This window comes from Erigeron canadensis, chromosome 5 (assembly GCF_010389155.1).
Source record: "Erigeron canadensis isolate Cc75 chromosome 5, C_canadensis_v1, whole genome shotgun sequence".
Taxonomy (NCBI): domain Eukaryota; kingdom Viridiplantae; phylum Streptophyta; class Magnoliopsida; order Asterales; family Asteraceae; genus Erigeron; species Erigeron canadensis.
Window position 1 is genome coordinate 24,566,680 of NC_057765.1, and position 18,575 is coordinate 24,585,254.

At 34.8% G+C, this 18,575-nt stretch overlaps 2 protein-coding genes across 2 annotated transcripts; both read right to left on the minus strand.

Annotated features, from left to right (window-relative positions):
• Positions 1-53: 53 nt before the first annotated feature.
• On the minus strand, positions 54-7,457 carry LOC122601386 (serine carboxypeptidase 1-like). The gene is made up of 16 exons (XM_043774150.1): positions 6,851-7,457; positions 6,603-6,707; positions 6,256-6,530; positions 5,898-6,158; positions 5,712-5,818; positions 5,549-5,641; positions 5,349-5,454; positions 4,878-5,017; positions 1,929-2,245; positions 1,678-1,782; positions 1,313-1,587; positions 967-1,224; positions 786-892; positions 620-712; positions 419-524; positions 54-197 (listed from the first exon to the last, which is right to left on the minus strand). Exons 1-16 carry the CDS (start codon positions 7,215-7,217, stop codon positions 54-56), a joined length of 2,859 nt encoding a protein of 952 aa, XP_043630085.1. The 5' UTR covers positions 7,218-7,457.
• Positions 7,458-16,862: 9,405 nt separating this feature from the next.
• On the minus strand, positions 16,863-18,575 carry LOC122599055 (1-aminocyclopropane-1-carboxylate oxidase homolog 1-like). Its single transcript, XM_043771504.1, has 2 exons — positions 17,748-18,575; positions 16,863-17,114 (listed from the first exon to the last, which is right to left on the minus strand). Exons 1-2 carry the CDS (start codon positions 18,573-18,575, stop codon positions 16,863-16,865), a joined length of 1,080 nt encoding a protein of 359 aa, XP_043627439.1.

Below are 18,575 nucleotides of genomic sequence, written 5' to 3' on the forward strand. Positions count from 1 at the left end.
TGTTCGACATTGATCTCATCTTCGTCGAACATATACAGCAAGCAGCCATATGTTTATGAGGAAGGAGGGAGCATCCCTCCAAGGAATGACGAGAACAAGGTCAATGCACGTTGAGGTTGGTAGCTTGGAACCGTATGGCCTGCACCCCTAACAGTTATCAAAAGCAGTCCTTTATATCCTTCCAAATATCCCCCAACCTATTAACGCAATTTCACGTTAGTAGCTGTCAAAATATTTGTCTAATCAGACATGCAAATGTTAAATAACTTCTAAAGCACAATCTGCTTATAAGTAAAAATTCGTGTCCTAATTATTCAAGCATGCATTAATGAAAATGTACAATTAACTACCTAATTAAAAAATGATCTGGTTTTCCATTTGCATAGTTATGTGAATGAGCAAAAGGTTCAAAAAATACCTCTTTGTTGAGGTACCATGGCCTCCAAGGTGTCTCAATTGGAAGATTGAGGGTGTTGATGGAGTACCTAGTAGAAGTAATGGGAACCCGGCCATCTATATCGCCACTGCAAAAGTAAAATAAAACTAATCAATTTTTCTAACTCTGAATCCCCACTAACGGAACTTATCTATAGAAATCCAATGTGTCAGAGTCGCTTACCTGAAGACCCATACCCTTTGGCCATTTGAAATAAGATACTTGATTATTGGGAGGATGGTAGTTGTACTGTCATTCCAGCTCGTGAAAACATCACTGCAGTCATTCTTATGGACATTAATATGAAGAAGATTCACACAAAAAAATCTATGAGACTGATCTACGTTACCTGCATAAATCCCATGATGTTGGTTTCACGTTTAACGCCTTTTGAACAGCAGAGTTATTGAGATAGTCTACCAGAATATCTTGCCAGCAAGGGTCGAATTCATTTATCTGAAAGATGTATATGTATGTAAGAAAGATGAATCGTGTAGTTCCATAAATTATCCTGATGGTTCATTGCTTACAGAACTAGTTGTCGCAGAGGCATTTCGTTGATTAGGGTTCAAGCAAATTGGTGCATAAATGTTGTACAGATCGATATCTCCCATCTCATCAAAAGCTTTTTCTGTAATATTTCCGCACAATTCAGATAAAGAATCACTTGAAAAGTTGCAGTATTTCAATATGGCATCATGTGTCGCGTCTGAAATCATAGCATGACTCCACATATAATCATACAATCCTTTCAAACACGTTTCATCATCAATTAAAGCATTTCCAATCTGCATAACTTGCAACATATGATTATAAGTACTTGGAATTTTTAAGACTTGTTTGATTATATAGAAAGTGTCAGTTAAAGATTTTTACTGCGATCCCTTTCATATTGATGATAATATGATTTGTTATTTTGTTGTTGCTAAGGATCGTATAAGCAAGTTGAGGAACATAATGTCCGGCGTAACTTTCACCAGCAATGTAAAAGTCTCGGGTTTTGTACTGAGGGAATCTCTCGAGCCAATTAACAAGAAATATGTAAGCATCATCTGCAGTGTTCTTGTCACCAGAATGATCATAATCCGAACTTGTATTTGAATATGAGAATCCCACACCAGCAGGGGATTCTAGGAACAGCATATTTGCAACTGCACAAAGTATTATTTTTGTGTTTACTATCAACGTATATAATTAATCAAGCATGGAAGTAGAACAGGGGAAATTTAATAAGATCTAACCATTGCTCCATGCATAATCGTTCATGAAGAGAGTTTCCCCATCACTATTGATTCTAAACGGTCCTAGTTCAGACATGGCTCCGATCATGGAAGAGCATCCCGGACCTGTTAAACGTCACCATTCGAGTTATCTAACAAGTTATACCAAATACATGTGAAACTGTCGTTTCTCTGGATCTACATAAGCTCATATGCTATAAGAAATGCAACTTATGATTGTTCCCCAGACAAAAACTCAAATGAAAATATACCTCCATTTAGCCACAAAACCAATGGTTTAGTGGAAGAATCCGTGGGAGACTCAACAAAATAATAGAAAAGAGCCCTCCCTGCATTTTGATTAACAGTCACATATCCTGAGTATTGATTCAAATTAACCCCTGCAGGTTGGCCTGGCAAAGTATAAATTTTGTCAAGTTGTGCTAAACCGTCTTGTTGTGTAAAGTAAACAGGAGAGTACTCATCAGTAGCTTCATCTGAAATGACCCATGTGTTAGGACCAGGTGAGTTTTTTGATCTTTTTGATTTTAGCAAATCAAAAAGCTTGTTTGCCTGAATATCGGCATTGCTCAAACCAAACAAAGCCAAAAGACAAAATGTTGTTATAAACTTTATCATTCTCTTTGGTACTTTAGAAATTTATTCAAGTGCTTCTATATATAGTAGACTAGTAATCAAGTCCTAGGAACTGTTTTGTCTCATCCTTATGAGAGATTGAAACTGCCATCCAAGAAACGATTGTTGAGAAAATTCCTTTCTACTCTTCATGAGCCAGCGGGCTCTCATAAGTACCTTTATGGAGTTGTCTCATTTTTATTTATTATATCATGCTTTAGACACTTTCATATTTGTCAAGTGAAATATGCTATTCCTTTTTGAAAAAGAACAAACAAAAGAGCTTGACACTAGTACAGAATCATCACATAGAGACGGTTGAACAACTCTCACTGGTCTTTGTCATAGACACCGTCTCTATTCTAAACAAACCTACTGGTTATATTTAAATTAATTGGTCTCTATTCTTTATTTCCGCTTATATAACATGTTTCCGCCAAACGCATAGAGACTACTTTATTACAACCTAACCGCTCTTTATTCGTTTTTTATATAAAATACCCTGCTGCTACCAAAACCTGCTTTAGCAAAAACCAAATTTTTTTCTTAACAATCAAATACCAACAACCAAACTTGTTTTTTAACAATCAAATACCAAAACCAAACTTGTTGCTCAACAATTAAATACCAAATCCAAACTTGTTGCTCAAAGAATAAATTCAAACCACTAGTAACTAATGAACAATCAAACTAACTCATAGAATATAGAAAACTAAGTATTTTCCAAAAACTAAACAAAGTTAAAGTTCCTACTAAGTCATATAAAGATCCTAATAAAAAAGTCAAAGTTCAATACATAGTCCAGTTTTTAGTCGCTGGGAATCGAAATTGTTTCTGTCCAAAAATCGAACCATAGCATCTAACTGGGAGTGCTGATAAGCTCTTGTATTTGATTCGGAAAGTACTCTGAATACTTCTTTCCTTGGCCGTTTTGAGTCCCCGAGAACTCCCCACAAACACCTAAGAACTCGCAACTCCTGGTTGGCCGATTTGGTAGCGCACCCGAGTTCTGCAACCATGGGATCAGGCTATTTTTAATTCATTGTTCTACCAGATTTGGCTGGCCCATTTCCCTAATTTGAAATTAACATTATGCAGGTCCAACTCTTATAATCATGGCTGATATAAAAGATTATATAGAAAATATCTATAGATAAAATATGATCTTTATGCTAGGGGGTGTTCCCATCAAAATGTAATCAAAAACTGGTTGCCTTATATATGTGCGGGTCACAACCATTTACAGAACGATATATTGGGGCATATCCCACTCTTACCAATACAAATAAGAGACTTGTTAAATGACTTGGAAACCTTAAAAACTTAATAAACTTGCATAGAACCTTACAAGCCTAATAGAAACAGAAAACTTTACCAAATTCGGATGTATATGGCACATGGAACAGCCTATGGTAAAAATGCCATATTTTCCACTAGATAACTTTAATAGGCTCACAGCCTCACAGTTTTTGCAACCATAGGATACATGTTTGTGACTTCCATATCGTTTCAGACATTTTCAAACATATAGGATACATGTTTTTGACTTCTATATCATTTCAGTTAATTCTTTGAATTTAGACTAAAAGCAGGGAATTGCTCCTTGAAAATCAACTTTTGTGAGTTTTGGTTCAGTTCTGTGATAGAGACCCAATTGGGTTATTGGGCCCAGCTGTTGGCTGGTCCGATCCAGCTACTGCTGGACTGTACATTTTAGTCAGCATTAAAGAGTGGGAGCAGTTCCTTTGCTGTGCCTATATTTAGCAAGAAGATGAGGGGATGAAGAGCTGTATCTATATATGCCTATTTTTTGGAGCGGCTTCTAAATGTAATTGGTTATAGAAAGCACACTTTTACTTTCATATTCCTCATTCTAATTTTTAAAATATCAAAGTATTGTGTAATTAATTTGGAGACCTTGACCCTCTCGAGTTGTGCCGTTTATTTTAAATTGATATAAAAGTTTCCTATTTGAATCATTGATCCTATCATTTAGTGTCAAAAAAGTTAAGGACATGGTGTTTGATCAATACTGGACTCTATTCTTTCTAATTTCTAGTTACAACATTGTAACTGAACCTGAAAACTGAACAAAATAGTTTTAATATATGAACTGAGAAACTGCAGGCAATCCAAATGAACAAAGCTGGTAGAACTAGTCAAGAGTTCGGTTAGTAAGTAAGAATGAAAGAAACTGCCTTCCGCGGGTTTTGGATGAGGATTGAACCCTTAACCTCTGTCTCCAGAGGTCAGGGTGTTTACCATTGATCCAAACCACGCTGCTTAGTCAAGAGTTAGGTTATTCTTTTGTTTTATCAGTGAGAACAGAGTTTTAATTCCACACCTTAGGGAGGAGCACTCACCACATAAGTAATTGCATGTCAGTATAACGATTTTCATTCATGGAAATGTGAATGTCGTATCACTACCTTATAACAGAAGTAAAGTATAAGTTACATAGGGTAACTAAGAAATAAACATATTGAGTCAAGTAGACACCATTTGTTCGACATGATTCTGATCTTCGTCGAACATATTCAACAAAGCAAAGTTATTAAAACTATAATTAGCGGACATATGTTTACGAGGAAGGAGGGAGTATCCCTCCAAGGAATGATGAGAACAATGTCAATGCACGTTGAGGTTGGTAGCTTGGAACGGTATGGCCTGCACCCCTAACAGTTATCAAAAGCAGTCCTTTATATTCCTCCAAATACCCCCCAACCTGTTAAACACAACTTCACGTTAGCAGCCATCAAAATATATATTGTCTACTGATCAGAGATGCAAATATTAGTCAACTCTTAAACCACTAATTTCTTTAATATAAAAAGTAAGCATCCTAATTATTCAAGTATACGTTTTGTAATTAATTAAAATGAATAGAAATGCAGTACTAAATGAAAGTGATTGAACACCAAAAGAATATCCTCATGATATAAACATACATACAAACCACATAATTATTATATGATCCTTTTTGGAAAATGAATTATAATATGATATGTTTTTCATTTCGCTTGGTTATGGGAATGATCAAAAGGTTCAATGAATACCTCTTTGCTGAGGTACCATGGCCTCCAAGCTGTCTCAATCGGAAGATTGAGGGCGTTGATTGAGTACCTAGAAGAAGTAACAGGAACACGGGCATCTATATCACCGCTGCAAAAGTAAGATACAGGTAATCAATTTTCCTAACTAAAATTCCCACGAACGGAACTTATATAAAGTAATCCCACATGTCAGGAATACTTGCCTGAAGACCCATACTCTTTGGCCATTTGAAATAAGATACCTAATTATTGGGAGTATGGTAGTTGCTCTGTCATTCCAGCTTGTGATAACATCACTGCAATCATTATTATGAACATTAATATGAAGAAGACCCATTGTAGTCTACGAGACTGATTCAACAGTACCTGCATAGATCCCATGACGTAGGTTTCACGTGCAACGCGTTTTGAACAGCAGAGCTATTGAGATAGTCTTCCAGGATATATTGCCAGCAAGGGTCAAATTCATTTATCTGAAAGATTAATATATATATAATAAGTTGAATTTGCAATTTCAAGAACAATGTGTTAACTAGATGGTTCAGGGCTTACAGAACTAGTTGTAGCAGAGGCATTTCGTTGATGAGGGTTTAAGCAAATAGGTGCGTACATGTTGTAGATATCGATATCTCCCATCTCATCCCATGCTTTGTCTGTACTATTTTCGCACATTTCTGACAATGAATCAATATTTGAAAAGTTGCAGTATTTGACTATGGCATCGTGTGTTGCATCTGAAATAATAGCATGACTCCACCAATAGTCATACATTCCTTTCAACCTCGTTTCGTCATCAATCACTGCATTTCCGATCTGCATATTTTGCAACATCATTATTATATGATTAGAAATACTAGAAATTTTTATAACTAGTTTGATAATCAAGGAAGCATTAGGCAAATGTATTTACAGCGATCCCTTTCATTTTGATGATGGTTTGGTTTGTTATTTTATTGTTAACAAGGATCGTATATGCAAGTTGAGGAACATAATGTCCAGCATAACTTTCACCAGTAATGTAAAAGTCACGATTTTTGTACTGAGGGAATCTCTCCAGCCAATTAACAAGAAACGTGTAAGAATCATCAGCAGTGTTCTTATCACCGGAATGATCATAATCTGAAGTTGTATTTGAATACGAGAAGCCCACTCCAGCAGGGGATTCCAGAAACAGCATATTTGCAACTGCATTTAGTATTTGTCAATGAATATAATCCAGCAAGGTAAGAGAAGAGGGGAAATATAATAAGATCTAACCGTTGCTCCATGCATAATCGTTCACGAAGAGCGTTTTTCCATCACTATTGATTCTAAATGGTCCTAGTTCTGACATGGCTCCGATCATGGAAGAGCAACCTGGACCTGTTAAATATCACAAATTCTAGTTATCTGACAAGTTATACTAAATAAATGTGAAAGTGTTATTTCTCTTGTCATAAAGGATTGTGCCCAGAGAAGTTCACGGGCTATTAGAATGCAAACTAGAAACTCAAATGAAGATGTACCTCCATTTAGCCACAAAACCAGTGGTTTAGTAGAAGAATCAGTGGGAGACTCGACAAAATAATAGAAAAGAGCTCTCCCTGCATTTTGATTAACCGTCACATATCCTGAGTACTGATTCAATTTAACATCTGCAGGTTGGCCTGGCAAAGCATAGATCTTGTCGAGCTGTGCTAAACCATTCTGTTGTGAAATGTAAATAGGGGAGTACTCTTTAATAGCTTCATCTGAAACCGCCCATGTATTAGGAACATGTGAGTTTTTTGATGTTTTTGATTTTAGCAACTCAAAAAGCTTGTTTGCCTGAATATCGGCATTGCTTAAACCAAACAAAGCCAAAAGGCAAAATGTTGTTATAACCTTTATCATTGTGTTTGGTACCTTACAAATTTGTTCAGGTGCTTCTATATATAGTAGATGAGACGTCAAGTTCTAGGAGCGGTTTTATCTCATCCTTTAAGAGATTGAAACTGACATCTATGAAGTGATTGTTTAAGAAAACTATTTCTAATCTTCATGAGCCGGCAACTCTGTAAGTATCTCTTTGGGGTTGTCTCATTTTTATTTAAAAAATCATGCCATAGACACTTTCATATTTGACAAGTGAGAAATGCTATACCTTTTGGATAAAGAATAAACAGAAGAGCTCTAGCTATAAATGATTCGCATCCATACATGTCATAACATGTCCCAGATATTTTCTTCCCACTTGATTTCATGGTGGGTCATTTGGAAATTCAGGAACAACCAAGTCTATGGCTTGTTGAACTATAGCTAGGGAGGTGTATACTTTTAATTCTATTGTTTTATTAATTTATGTTTTTAGGGTATACTAATAGCAATAAAAGTGTCTCGTATACTTGAACGAGTGGATTAACAATCCGTTTATTATAATGTAATAACTACTGTCTTTCTGGTGATAACCTTTTTGTTAGAATTTTACGCCCCTGTGATGATGGAACAATCGTTACAAATCTTTAATCAACAATTTGTAAGCTTTTGGTGTGACTTCTATATTATTGTCTTTGAGCCAATGAGGACTAGTCCAACTAGTGGCGTAAACGAGCCGAGCCGAGCTCGAATACTGCCAAGCTCGAGTTCGAACTCGATCGAACCTTATTGTTTATGCTCGAGCTCGGCTCGCGATATGTTAAAAAAGCTCGAGCTCGGCTCGTTTGTCCAAAAAAAAACTCTAAAAAATCGAGCTCGGGCTCGAGCTCGGTAACTTAACTAAGCTCAATTATCAAAAATTCGTGAAAAAAGCTCATTAGTCTATAATATATTAATTAATATGCATATATATTAATATTGTTATATTATTATATTATGTATGAAAGCTCGTTTAGGCTCGTGAGCTTATTCGAGTTATGTATTCGAAGTTCGAGCTCGAGTTCGATTAGTAAACGAGTCAATAGTTAAGCTCGAGTTCGACTCGAGCTCATTTAAGCTCGGCTCGAAACGAGCTTTTTTTGAATCGAATTCGAATAATTCGAGAGCAGTATTGACTCATTTACACCCCTAAGTCCAACTGACATCCCAGGTTTTACCCAAGGTCTTGAGTTCGATCCTTAGGGATGACAAGTCTTGAGGTTTTTTGCTCCGAATACTTATAACGGCCCATGGTCAACATCTCGTTGTCTAGGGTACGCGTAAGGTTTCACTATTATACGGTGGGGTTTCCCTGATGTCGCATTCCAACTTAATGTTAAAAAGAAATATTATTGTCTTTGAAAATAAAAACCTTACACATATATTTGATAGGGATAACTGCAAAAAATAGAAAGCACCTTTCGACCAATTCGCGAAAATAGCAGTGACCTTTAAAAGTTTTGTTTTTTAGAAATGAACTTTCATTTATTAACGGAAATAGCAACATTTGACACGTGTACATGATGATGTGGACTTTTTTTTTATTACGTGGCATTTTTTAATGACGTGGCATTATTCTTTATTTATTTACTATTTAATTTTTATCAGTCATGTCATTTCTCCCAAAAAAATAATAATATGGCTCCGTTTCAGTTATAGTTCTGGCAAGGTATTTTTTTCTCGTCTTTTTATTCTGAAGCTAATTTTAGCTTCTTTTCATTGATTTTTGTTGAATCTCTTCCATTTTCAAGCATTGAGAAGCTTTGTATGAAGATCATAAAGGAAACTCTAAAATTAGATGCCAAAACATCTTTGTTTTTATCGGAGAGAGATCCCGAGGGTGTTCAAGGTGAGACGAGAGTTTCATAGGCAGGATTTGGGTCGTTTACGAAGAGTTTGTCCGCGGATGACATATATCCGGATGACGAAGGTCTAGAGGTTAACTCGAACTCGAACAAACTGTCGGCGGTTTCTAAGTTTGTTGAAGAAATCGAAGAAAAAATCATCTCCACATCCAACACAGCCTTTGTGATTACGTGGACACATCCACGTGATTACTAACAACCTTCATTGTACCTAGAACTTTAATGACTAAAGAAACCAAATACCACCTTAATTATAGCTAATAGACAACTCCTTTTGCTTATGTTTTAATTCCACCCAAACACCAAAAGAAACCTTATATTTGTTGTTTGCTTTTGCCGACTATAAAGCAGAATATAGAGATAGAATGAGACCCAAAGGAGACCCGAATAAACCCATGTATATTAACCAAGAAATTCGGTATATTGATTGACTCCCCACGGGGTGAGTTAATTTGGAGACGTTGACCCTCTTGAATCGTGCCGTTTATTTTAAATTGATATAAAAGCCTATTTGAATCATGGATCCTATATCATTCAGTGTCATAAAGTTATTATAAGGATATGTTGTTTGGTCAATACTGGACTCTATTACTATATATACTAAAACTAAAGGTACAAATTTGCGTGCACACTCACAATTAACAATTTTTTTATTTTCTTTTTTGGTCTGTATTACCTTGGGTGGGGTCAGCACCCTCTCACTTTTTTATTTTTAATTTTTCATTTGGGCCCACTTTTTTTATTAGGTTTGTCTATTTCACTTTATTTTTTTTAGGTTTGTACTACCTCGAGTGGGTTAGCACCCTCTCATAGTTGTATATGATCATTGGTAGCTTATTTTTTTAATTGATTATTTTGGACATTTATGTCCTTTTTTTTTCTTTCAGTTTTACTATAACATTTTATATTACTTAAGGTTGCCCCATTTCTTTCCTTTCATGACATAAATTTGTATTTGATTTTCACTATTTCTTTTTTATTATATCATTGTCATATTTTGATCAGGTTATTTAACGATACATAAGATTATAATTTGTGAGTCAATTCTTTATTGATTATTTTAATTACGTGTTAAATAATAGTGGAATATTTTAAGATGTTATCTAATAGGCTTACTTAAATTTATCTACTTTTTGTTATAAATTATATTTAAACTGAATTTAGTAAAAAAAAAAAACTTAATTATGTTTATGCAATAATGTATTTTCATGACTGCCATTGTACGCCCGCGTGAATATCTTAATATAACGAATTGTAGAGAGGTCAATTTTGAAATGTATATATTACCGCATACAATAAACGTAATGTTTTTTGGGGCAACGCCCGGGTGACAAAAACTAGTTCTTTCTAATTTCCATTTATAGATAATGAAACTTCATTTGTGTGGGTCATTGTGTCGCATGTATATTTATAATATATATACACATAGTTACAACTCAGTAACTCAACCTGGAAACTGGACAAAATCGTTTCAATATATGAACTGAGAAACTGTTGACAATCTAAATGAACAGAGCTACTACGACTAGCAGACGTAAAGTCTTCTATTTATTTTTAGTTGTGCAATACAAAGTTGTACCTTTTGCATAGAGAGTGAGTTATGTGCATAAACCTATTAAAAAAAATCAAAACTTTTTGTAAAAAATAAAAGAATTTAAGAAAATACAACTTAGACATGTGTAGATGTATGTAGATATCTACATGTGTAGGGTATACAAATCTACACATATGTAGAGATTTTTTATTTTTTTTAAATTTTAATTTTTTTTTTGGAATAGGTTTTCACTAGATTAAATAAATAAAATAAAAATAATTTAAAATTTAAAATTAAAGAAAAAGAAATTATAAATCAACATTTTTCCTTTCTCTTTTAAAGCAACCTTCCACAAAGTACCCCTACCTAAATATAAAATTTTCATATACTCTCGTTTCCCCACTTTTCTCTAATTATTATACACATCCATCGACCTTTTATCACCCTTCTCGCAACCCTAGCTCTTTTTCCACCATCTCCCTCGATCTCCACTACCACCTCCCTTTTATATTGTCCTCGCCTTCTATCCGTCGCAATGTGCGGGCACTATGCTTGTATATCTACAAATATACTAAAACAGGATTAAAGTATTTTTGATGTGACATGTGGCACATTACTTCGTTGACATGTGTCAATTTGTAAAAAAAATTATTATCCTAAATTGAATTAAATTGTAATTGTCAATTTTCATATTTAATATTAATTATTAAATATATATCAACTATATATCAACTTTACCATATATAATAATATATTATTATATCATATTTTAAATCTATCCGACTAAGTTTTTCATCGACTAAGTTTTTCATTGAAGTCTAATTCAAGGTATGCATTTTGTAATTACTAGATTAACTTAAAGTTTTGTAGTTATTTGATTAATTTTAATTTTCATACATTTGTTGCCATAATATAGACCTTTAAGCGAAGCTATTTAAATTTCTATTTTTTCTTTCTGTATGTGTCAAAAAGTAGACATTGTTACAGAAGATGATTAACGTAAGATTTAAATGCTTAAACTGTACAAGGTCATGATATATATTTTTATTCATATAACTTTTGGTATATAGAATTTGTTATATGTGATTACCTTTATCTAAACATTCTAAAAAATAAAATATAATCATAATTTATGGAAAACAAGGTTATTTACAATAATCCATTATGCTTATAAGTTTCGATTTTAATGTGTTTCTAAAAATTCTAAGGTAAATCCAAGACTCTAACTAAATATATATTATATTTCATCATTACTGTTTATTATAATTACCTTCGATAATCAGTTTACTTTAACCATAATTTATTTCATATTCATGAATCATGTATGAGGCATATTCGAATTTTTTTATGATACAATTTATATAGCTACCGTACATCGTACGGGTATTAGGACTAGTATATATATATATAGGGTAGAGATCCTGGAAGAAGGTGTCTTAAGAAGAGAAGGGAGAGAAGGTCCTATGAACCAATCAGAACGCGACATGTGTCAAAATGAAAAAAATGTGCGGTGACATTTTGGTAAATAAATCAAACTTTTCTGAAGTGATCAGCCTGGGTTCCGATCAGCTTGGGTCTGGGTCAGCTTGGGTTCTGATCAGCTTGGTTGGTCAGCTTGGTCAGCCTGGGTTCTGATCAGCTTGGGTCTGGGTCAGCTTGGTTGGTCAGCATAATCAGTTTGGTCAGCTTGGGTCTGGGTCAGGTTGGGGTCTGTTCAGGTTGGGTCAGCTTAACACAATTTACACATAATCTACACAAATATAGATTATGGGTTTTGGGTCAGCTTGGGTTGTGGGTTGGGTCAGCTTGGGTCAGGTTTGGATCAGCTTGGGATTGGGTTAGCTTGACACAATTTACACATAATCTACACAAATGTAGATTATGGGTTCTGGGTTTTGGGTCAGGTTTGGGTCAGCTTGGGGTCTGGTCAAGTTGGGTCAGGTTGGGGTTGGGTTAGCTTGACATAATTTACACATAATCTACACAAATGTAGATTAAATCTACACAAATGTAGATTACGGGTTTGGGTCAGCTTGGGATTTGATTGGGTCAGCTTAGGTTTCGGTTGGGCCAGCTTTGGGTGAGTCAGCTTGGGCTGAATCAGGTTAAGGTGGGTCAGCTTGGGCTGGGTCAGCTTGAGGTGGATTGGGTCAGCTTAGGTTTGAAGTCAAATTATTTACAAAAATGCCATCGCGCATTTTTTTTAGAGGCGACGTATCACACTCTGATTGACCAATAGGACCTTCTCTTCCTTCTCTCTTAACACACTTTCTTATTTAATCTCTCTTATATATATATATATATATATATATATAGACAATCAAATAAGAACAGTTTTAAAATAAGAACGGTGAGAACACTTAAAAAACATCATTTTGATGCATTAAAAGTCCATAAAACTAACATAGTGCATAACTAATTATCATTATTTAAGTGTATAACAACACATTGACCTGTCAAAATCAAGAAAATCATGTTTTTTGTTTTGTGCATTCATCTTGGATGCATATTCTTCAAAATGATGCATCCACCAAAAAACATGATTTTTTCGATTTTGACGGATCAATGTGTTGTTAAACACTTAAATAATGATAATTAGTTATGCACTATGTTAACTTTATGGACTTTTAATGCATCAAAATGATGTTTTTTAAGTGTTCTCACCGTTCTTATTTTAAGACTGTTCTCACCGGAGTGTTACCCTAATATATAATATATATATATATATAGGGGTGAGTTATTTTGAGAACCATTAAAAAAAAAGAACGCGAGAACCAATCTCAGCCCTCCATTCATCAAGATCAGGAAGGACATGTTTGTCATTATTAAAAAAGTTGTCCAGCACTCTCTTTCTCTCTCCTCTTATTAAATCAAAAAATATCTAAATCATTAAAAAACTTTTATCTCACAAACCGTACATCGTTAGACGAAAAAAAAAGCATGGATAGTATTGAAATTTCGTCCTCTTTCATTAAAGATGCGATTCGATATACTTTTGACGACCTTTTAAATTTCATTTTTTTTTCCATCACGTTCATCCCACACATGTGTAAGTACAACCTACACATGTGTAGGAAAGACCTAGAAGTAGTGAGTTGTATAAGCTGCCCATGCGTAAGTACAACCTGCTCATGGGTAACTACAACCTACACATGGGTAAGTTACTTATAAGGTTCAAAAAAGATGAGGACGCATTGTAAAACCCTAAATGCTAAACCCTAAAGCTTAATTTCTAATCCTAGGGGGAAGCTACTTTCTAAAAACCCTGGAAAATCTAAACCTTAAATGTTAAACCCTAAAAACCTAAAACGGATGAGGGTTCCCACTCTAGGGTTTAGGGTTTGAAGCCCCTCGACCTTCAAACCCTAAACCCTAGAGCGGGTACACGGTACCCTAAATGCTAAACCCTAAAGCTTAATTGCTAATCCGAGGGGGACGCTACATTCTAAAAACCCTAGAAAATCTAAACCCTAAATGCTAAACCCTAAAAACCTAAAAAGGATGGGGGTTCACACTCTAGGGTTTAGGGTTTGAAGCCCGAGAGTTACGGCTAACCCTCGACCTTCAAACCCTAAACCCTAGAGCGAGATGTATTAGGGGTAAGTACAACTTGCCCATGGGTATGTACAACTTACACATGTGTAAGATGAACGTGATGGAAAAAAAGAACGAAATTTAAAAAGTCGTCAAAAGTATATCGAATCGCATCTCTAATGAAAGAGGATGAAATTCTAAGATTACCCATGCTTTTCTTTTCGTCTAACGATTTACGGTTTGTGAGATAAAAGTTTTTTAGTTAATTAGATAAAATTATATTAAAGTAAGAGAGAGAAAAAAAGGAGCTGACGAAAATACCCCTTTAGTGTTGAGAGGAGTTTTTTTATTTTTAATCTTGTCCATCCATTTTCTTTGATCCAAGGGTGTAGAGGAGTTCTTGAGTTTTTTTTTTTTTAGGAATTCTCAAATAATCCCTCTTCTATATATATATATATATATATATATGTATAGTTTCGTTCTTTGAAATTCCGGTGATTATCGCTAGGAGTTGGGAAACTGATCAGGAGATGGGCCCGAATTAGGGATAACGGCATGTGCACTGCAAATATTATAGTTGTAATATATAGTAATGAATAACAAAATAACGTAAATCAGGATCTAGTCATGAAGAGCTTTAAATTACAATATACATTTAAATATTAAAATCTGATTATGCATGTGCATGATAACAGATATATAGTACATTATATTATTATTCCTTTAATTTATGGTAACTTTGCTCGTACATGTATTACAGAGTATATTTCTTTTTGACAAATCTGACAACGGATATTGAGAGATGACTCAACAGTACTATGGGACTAGGCGATCGTTTTAGGCCCTCAAATTTTCAAGACCCCAAAATCTTGTATATTAAACTTAGTGTTTGAATTTTGGATTAAGTATCATTATATAATTTGCATTGCAGTAACGCCTTTTTGATTTTTACATCAACATCTGTATATTTTTTTATTACTTGTAGTTCAATAACAAAAGACGAGTTACTTTTTTTTTTACTTTAATTTATATGGTAATGAACTAGGCCCCCAAAATTAATCTCGTTTGAGGCCTCTAAAAACCTTAAACCGCCACAGCGTATATTATTCCATACGAAATTGAGCCTATCTTAATTTGAATGCTAAAAAATTAAAAAATATTTTTGGAATGAAAAATGATTTGTATCATAGCTTTTGATTTTTTTACCACAAAATACTACTTTAATAATATATGGTACAAGTCAATGAGACATTATGTGGAAAATATATCAAATTTAAGATTACTCGTAAAAGATACGAGTATGTGGTAGCGTTATCATTATTAGAGCATTAGTAATTATAATACTACTACGTACCATTTTATAGCAATAAGCTTAAAAACCATAACACCCAATAATCAATCACAACCCAAGCCTTCCCCACCATCTACACTCTTCACATTCATCTCGAGGCTTCCAAATCACTACCAGGCCAACTTTTTTAATGGGCTACCGCTAAGGAGCAATCTTCCACCTTTTTGACCCAACAACGATTACGTATCACTTAAGAATTAAGTAATGCTATTAGTTTACACCAAAACTACGCTCTGGATTGTAAAAACGTCATACATTATCTCTCATGCGGAGAACAAAATCAAGAAATAGTGGAAGATAATATGTAGATAACAATTAGGGAAAAAAATCTGTATATGTATGTAATTTGTCTTCAGCTACTATTGTATGAAAGAAACTTTGTTTTGGTTTATTGTATGTAAGTTTGTCTCAAAACTGAACGAATTGTGTAAGAAATCGACCGGATACTAACGTGACACCATCAAACATCTGATACGTGGCCCAATGAGAGACCACCACATCAGCATTTAACATATTATTTACATGATTCGTTCAGTTTAGCAGGTTATTTACATACAATGAACCAAAACAAAGTTTCTTTCCCACAATAATAGCTGAAGACAAGTTACATACACACACTGATTCTTTTTCAAAACAATTAATAATTAAACAACCGTTGAAAAATGTAAGAGAGAAGAAACAATATATTATATGATAATATGAAGGATACGTATATTCTATTGATTTGCTAACATGTTGATATCCTGTTATCTCATAACTTAGTTAAGCGAATCGTGATCCACCGTTGCAACTGAGCTTCAAGTGAGACATCTTCAAAGTTGTGGACAATAATAAATAAATAAAAGCTTTCACTATCGATAAAATACTTTAATATATTATACATATACTTAAAATATATGTAGTATGTATATTATGCGAAACGGCACTAAAATATTTTGGTAGTATTTATCTTCTTTTTCTAAAAATATTTCATATCATTTCATCCAGTTTTGTAAGAACGATTCGCCCGGTCAGACTAATTAATAAACCGGTGGATGCCTGGTTCGATACATATATATCCGGTCTAGCTTTAATTTTAGTTAATTAATTGTTAAAAAAAACTATCATTGTACGTAGTACGTTTCCTATTTCCTTTTTCTTGTTTTACATATGTTTTCGAATTTGAATAGCATTATTATCCAAGCTTTATCTTTGACGACCCAAATTCGGATTTAATTAAGCTTAGAGTAATTATAAAACATATAATGAAAAGTAATTAATACTGGCCGGTACAGTGGAACAAATTAACATAATTATAATGCGCACCCGATCACAACAAATTATTTGATACGCGTACATGTGGAAGACCGGCCGGGTACATATTAAAGTTTCAGACGTTGCAAACGATGAATATTATCGTCGATTGGCTTGCCTAAGGAATGTTGAAAGTAGTACTCCTCAATGGTAGTTTCCCTGTACCTCGGTGGGTTGTCACTGGAAACAAAATCCTTGAGTGGTCCATACGTCCTCGACGTCTCCAAGCTCCTGAAGAAACAAGCAACGGACACCCTTGGCCCTTTCTCTTTTGCAACCGCTCTGTGCTCTAGGCTCTTCAGTTTATCATTTGATAGCAACTGGTTGAATATAAAATATACAAAATAAAAACTACTAATTAAATATTCACAAATTAATTTATGGCAACGGCAACGGTACCCAATCCCAGCAAAGTCGGGGTACGGGAGAGGTATGATGTAGACAGTCCTTACCTCTATTCAAAGGTAGAGAGGCTGCTTCCAGATCCACCAAGGTGGAGGGGACCTCCGGCCCAAGAATGATAAAAAAAATATGGTTAGATCCATCGGAGTGGGACCTTTATTCCGAAGGGAATAATCTCGATCTTAAACTCTCAATTTCAATAACCCTGATCTCAATCTCAAAAACGCTCAGTCTCCGATTTAAGGATCCAGGAAAAAGAGCCGTTGGGGAAGGAGAGAGCAGAAGGTAGAGAGAGAGTAGAGAGAGAAACCCTTGTAAATATTTTATACGAGTACTAATTAATTTATACGAGTACTAATTAATTTATAAATAATAGTGATTGCCATACACCTAAGTTTAATATCATATACGAGTACTAATTAATTTATAAATAATAAATAAATGATTGAGCCCATGTTTTTTATGAATTTAGATATTAAGAAATGAGGGGTTTTATATATAAGTTTAGATACAACGACACTAAAGAAAACGAAAGAAATGAACTTAATTGCCTGTAGTAAGTCTCCAATGTTGACTACAAGAGAACCAGGAACAGGAGTAACATCAACCCATTGATCTTGATGAAGTATTTGGAGGCCTCCAATTTCACCCTGTAGAAGCACAGTCAAGAAATTAGGATCTGTATGTGGAGCTACACCCATGGTTAGATCTGGTTGTGGACAAGCCGGATAATAATTGCAGAGGAGCCTAAAGCCCTTGTCACAATCCATATCTCCTAGATAATCAGGGTCCAGCCCCAAGGCCTCAGAGATCAACCGAAATATTACGACACCTAGTTTCTTCAATTCATTCGAGTACTCCATCATTATGTCCCTGCAAACCTCCGGCAATTCCTCATAGGGCGGAGGGGTAGGAGCCATAATCGAAGCAAAAGTGTCCCTCCATCCAGCCACAGACGAGAAATACAGATCGAAATTGGAGTTATACACCACTGCTTTAGATGCATCTCTTGTGTAGAACTTTTTCTTCACCTCAACATCTTGCTCATGGAATCTACGGACACCGTTGAGCATTTCCTCCATCACGCTCATCGGTATCCCGTGATTCGTTACATAAAATATTCCTATATCTTCTGAAGCTCTACGGATCTTCTCAACTGTTGATGATCTATTGGTGGAACCTAGATCTATCGTTGGAATTATTTCCAAACAGTTGACGGCCGCCGGGGCCTTGGGATTTAAGATTTCTGGTGGATGCATAAACATCCGAGGGATTTCTCGGATTCCTGCATCCACCAGACCTTTCACACCAGCTTTCGTTTCGTCGAAAGCTTTAACTTCGGCTAGTCGGTCATATGGTGGGACAATGGAGGAAGCCAT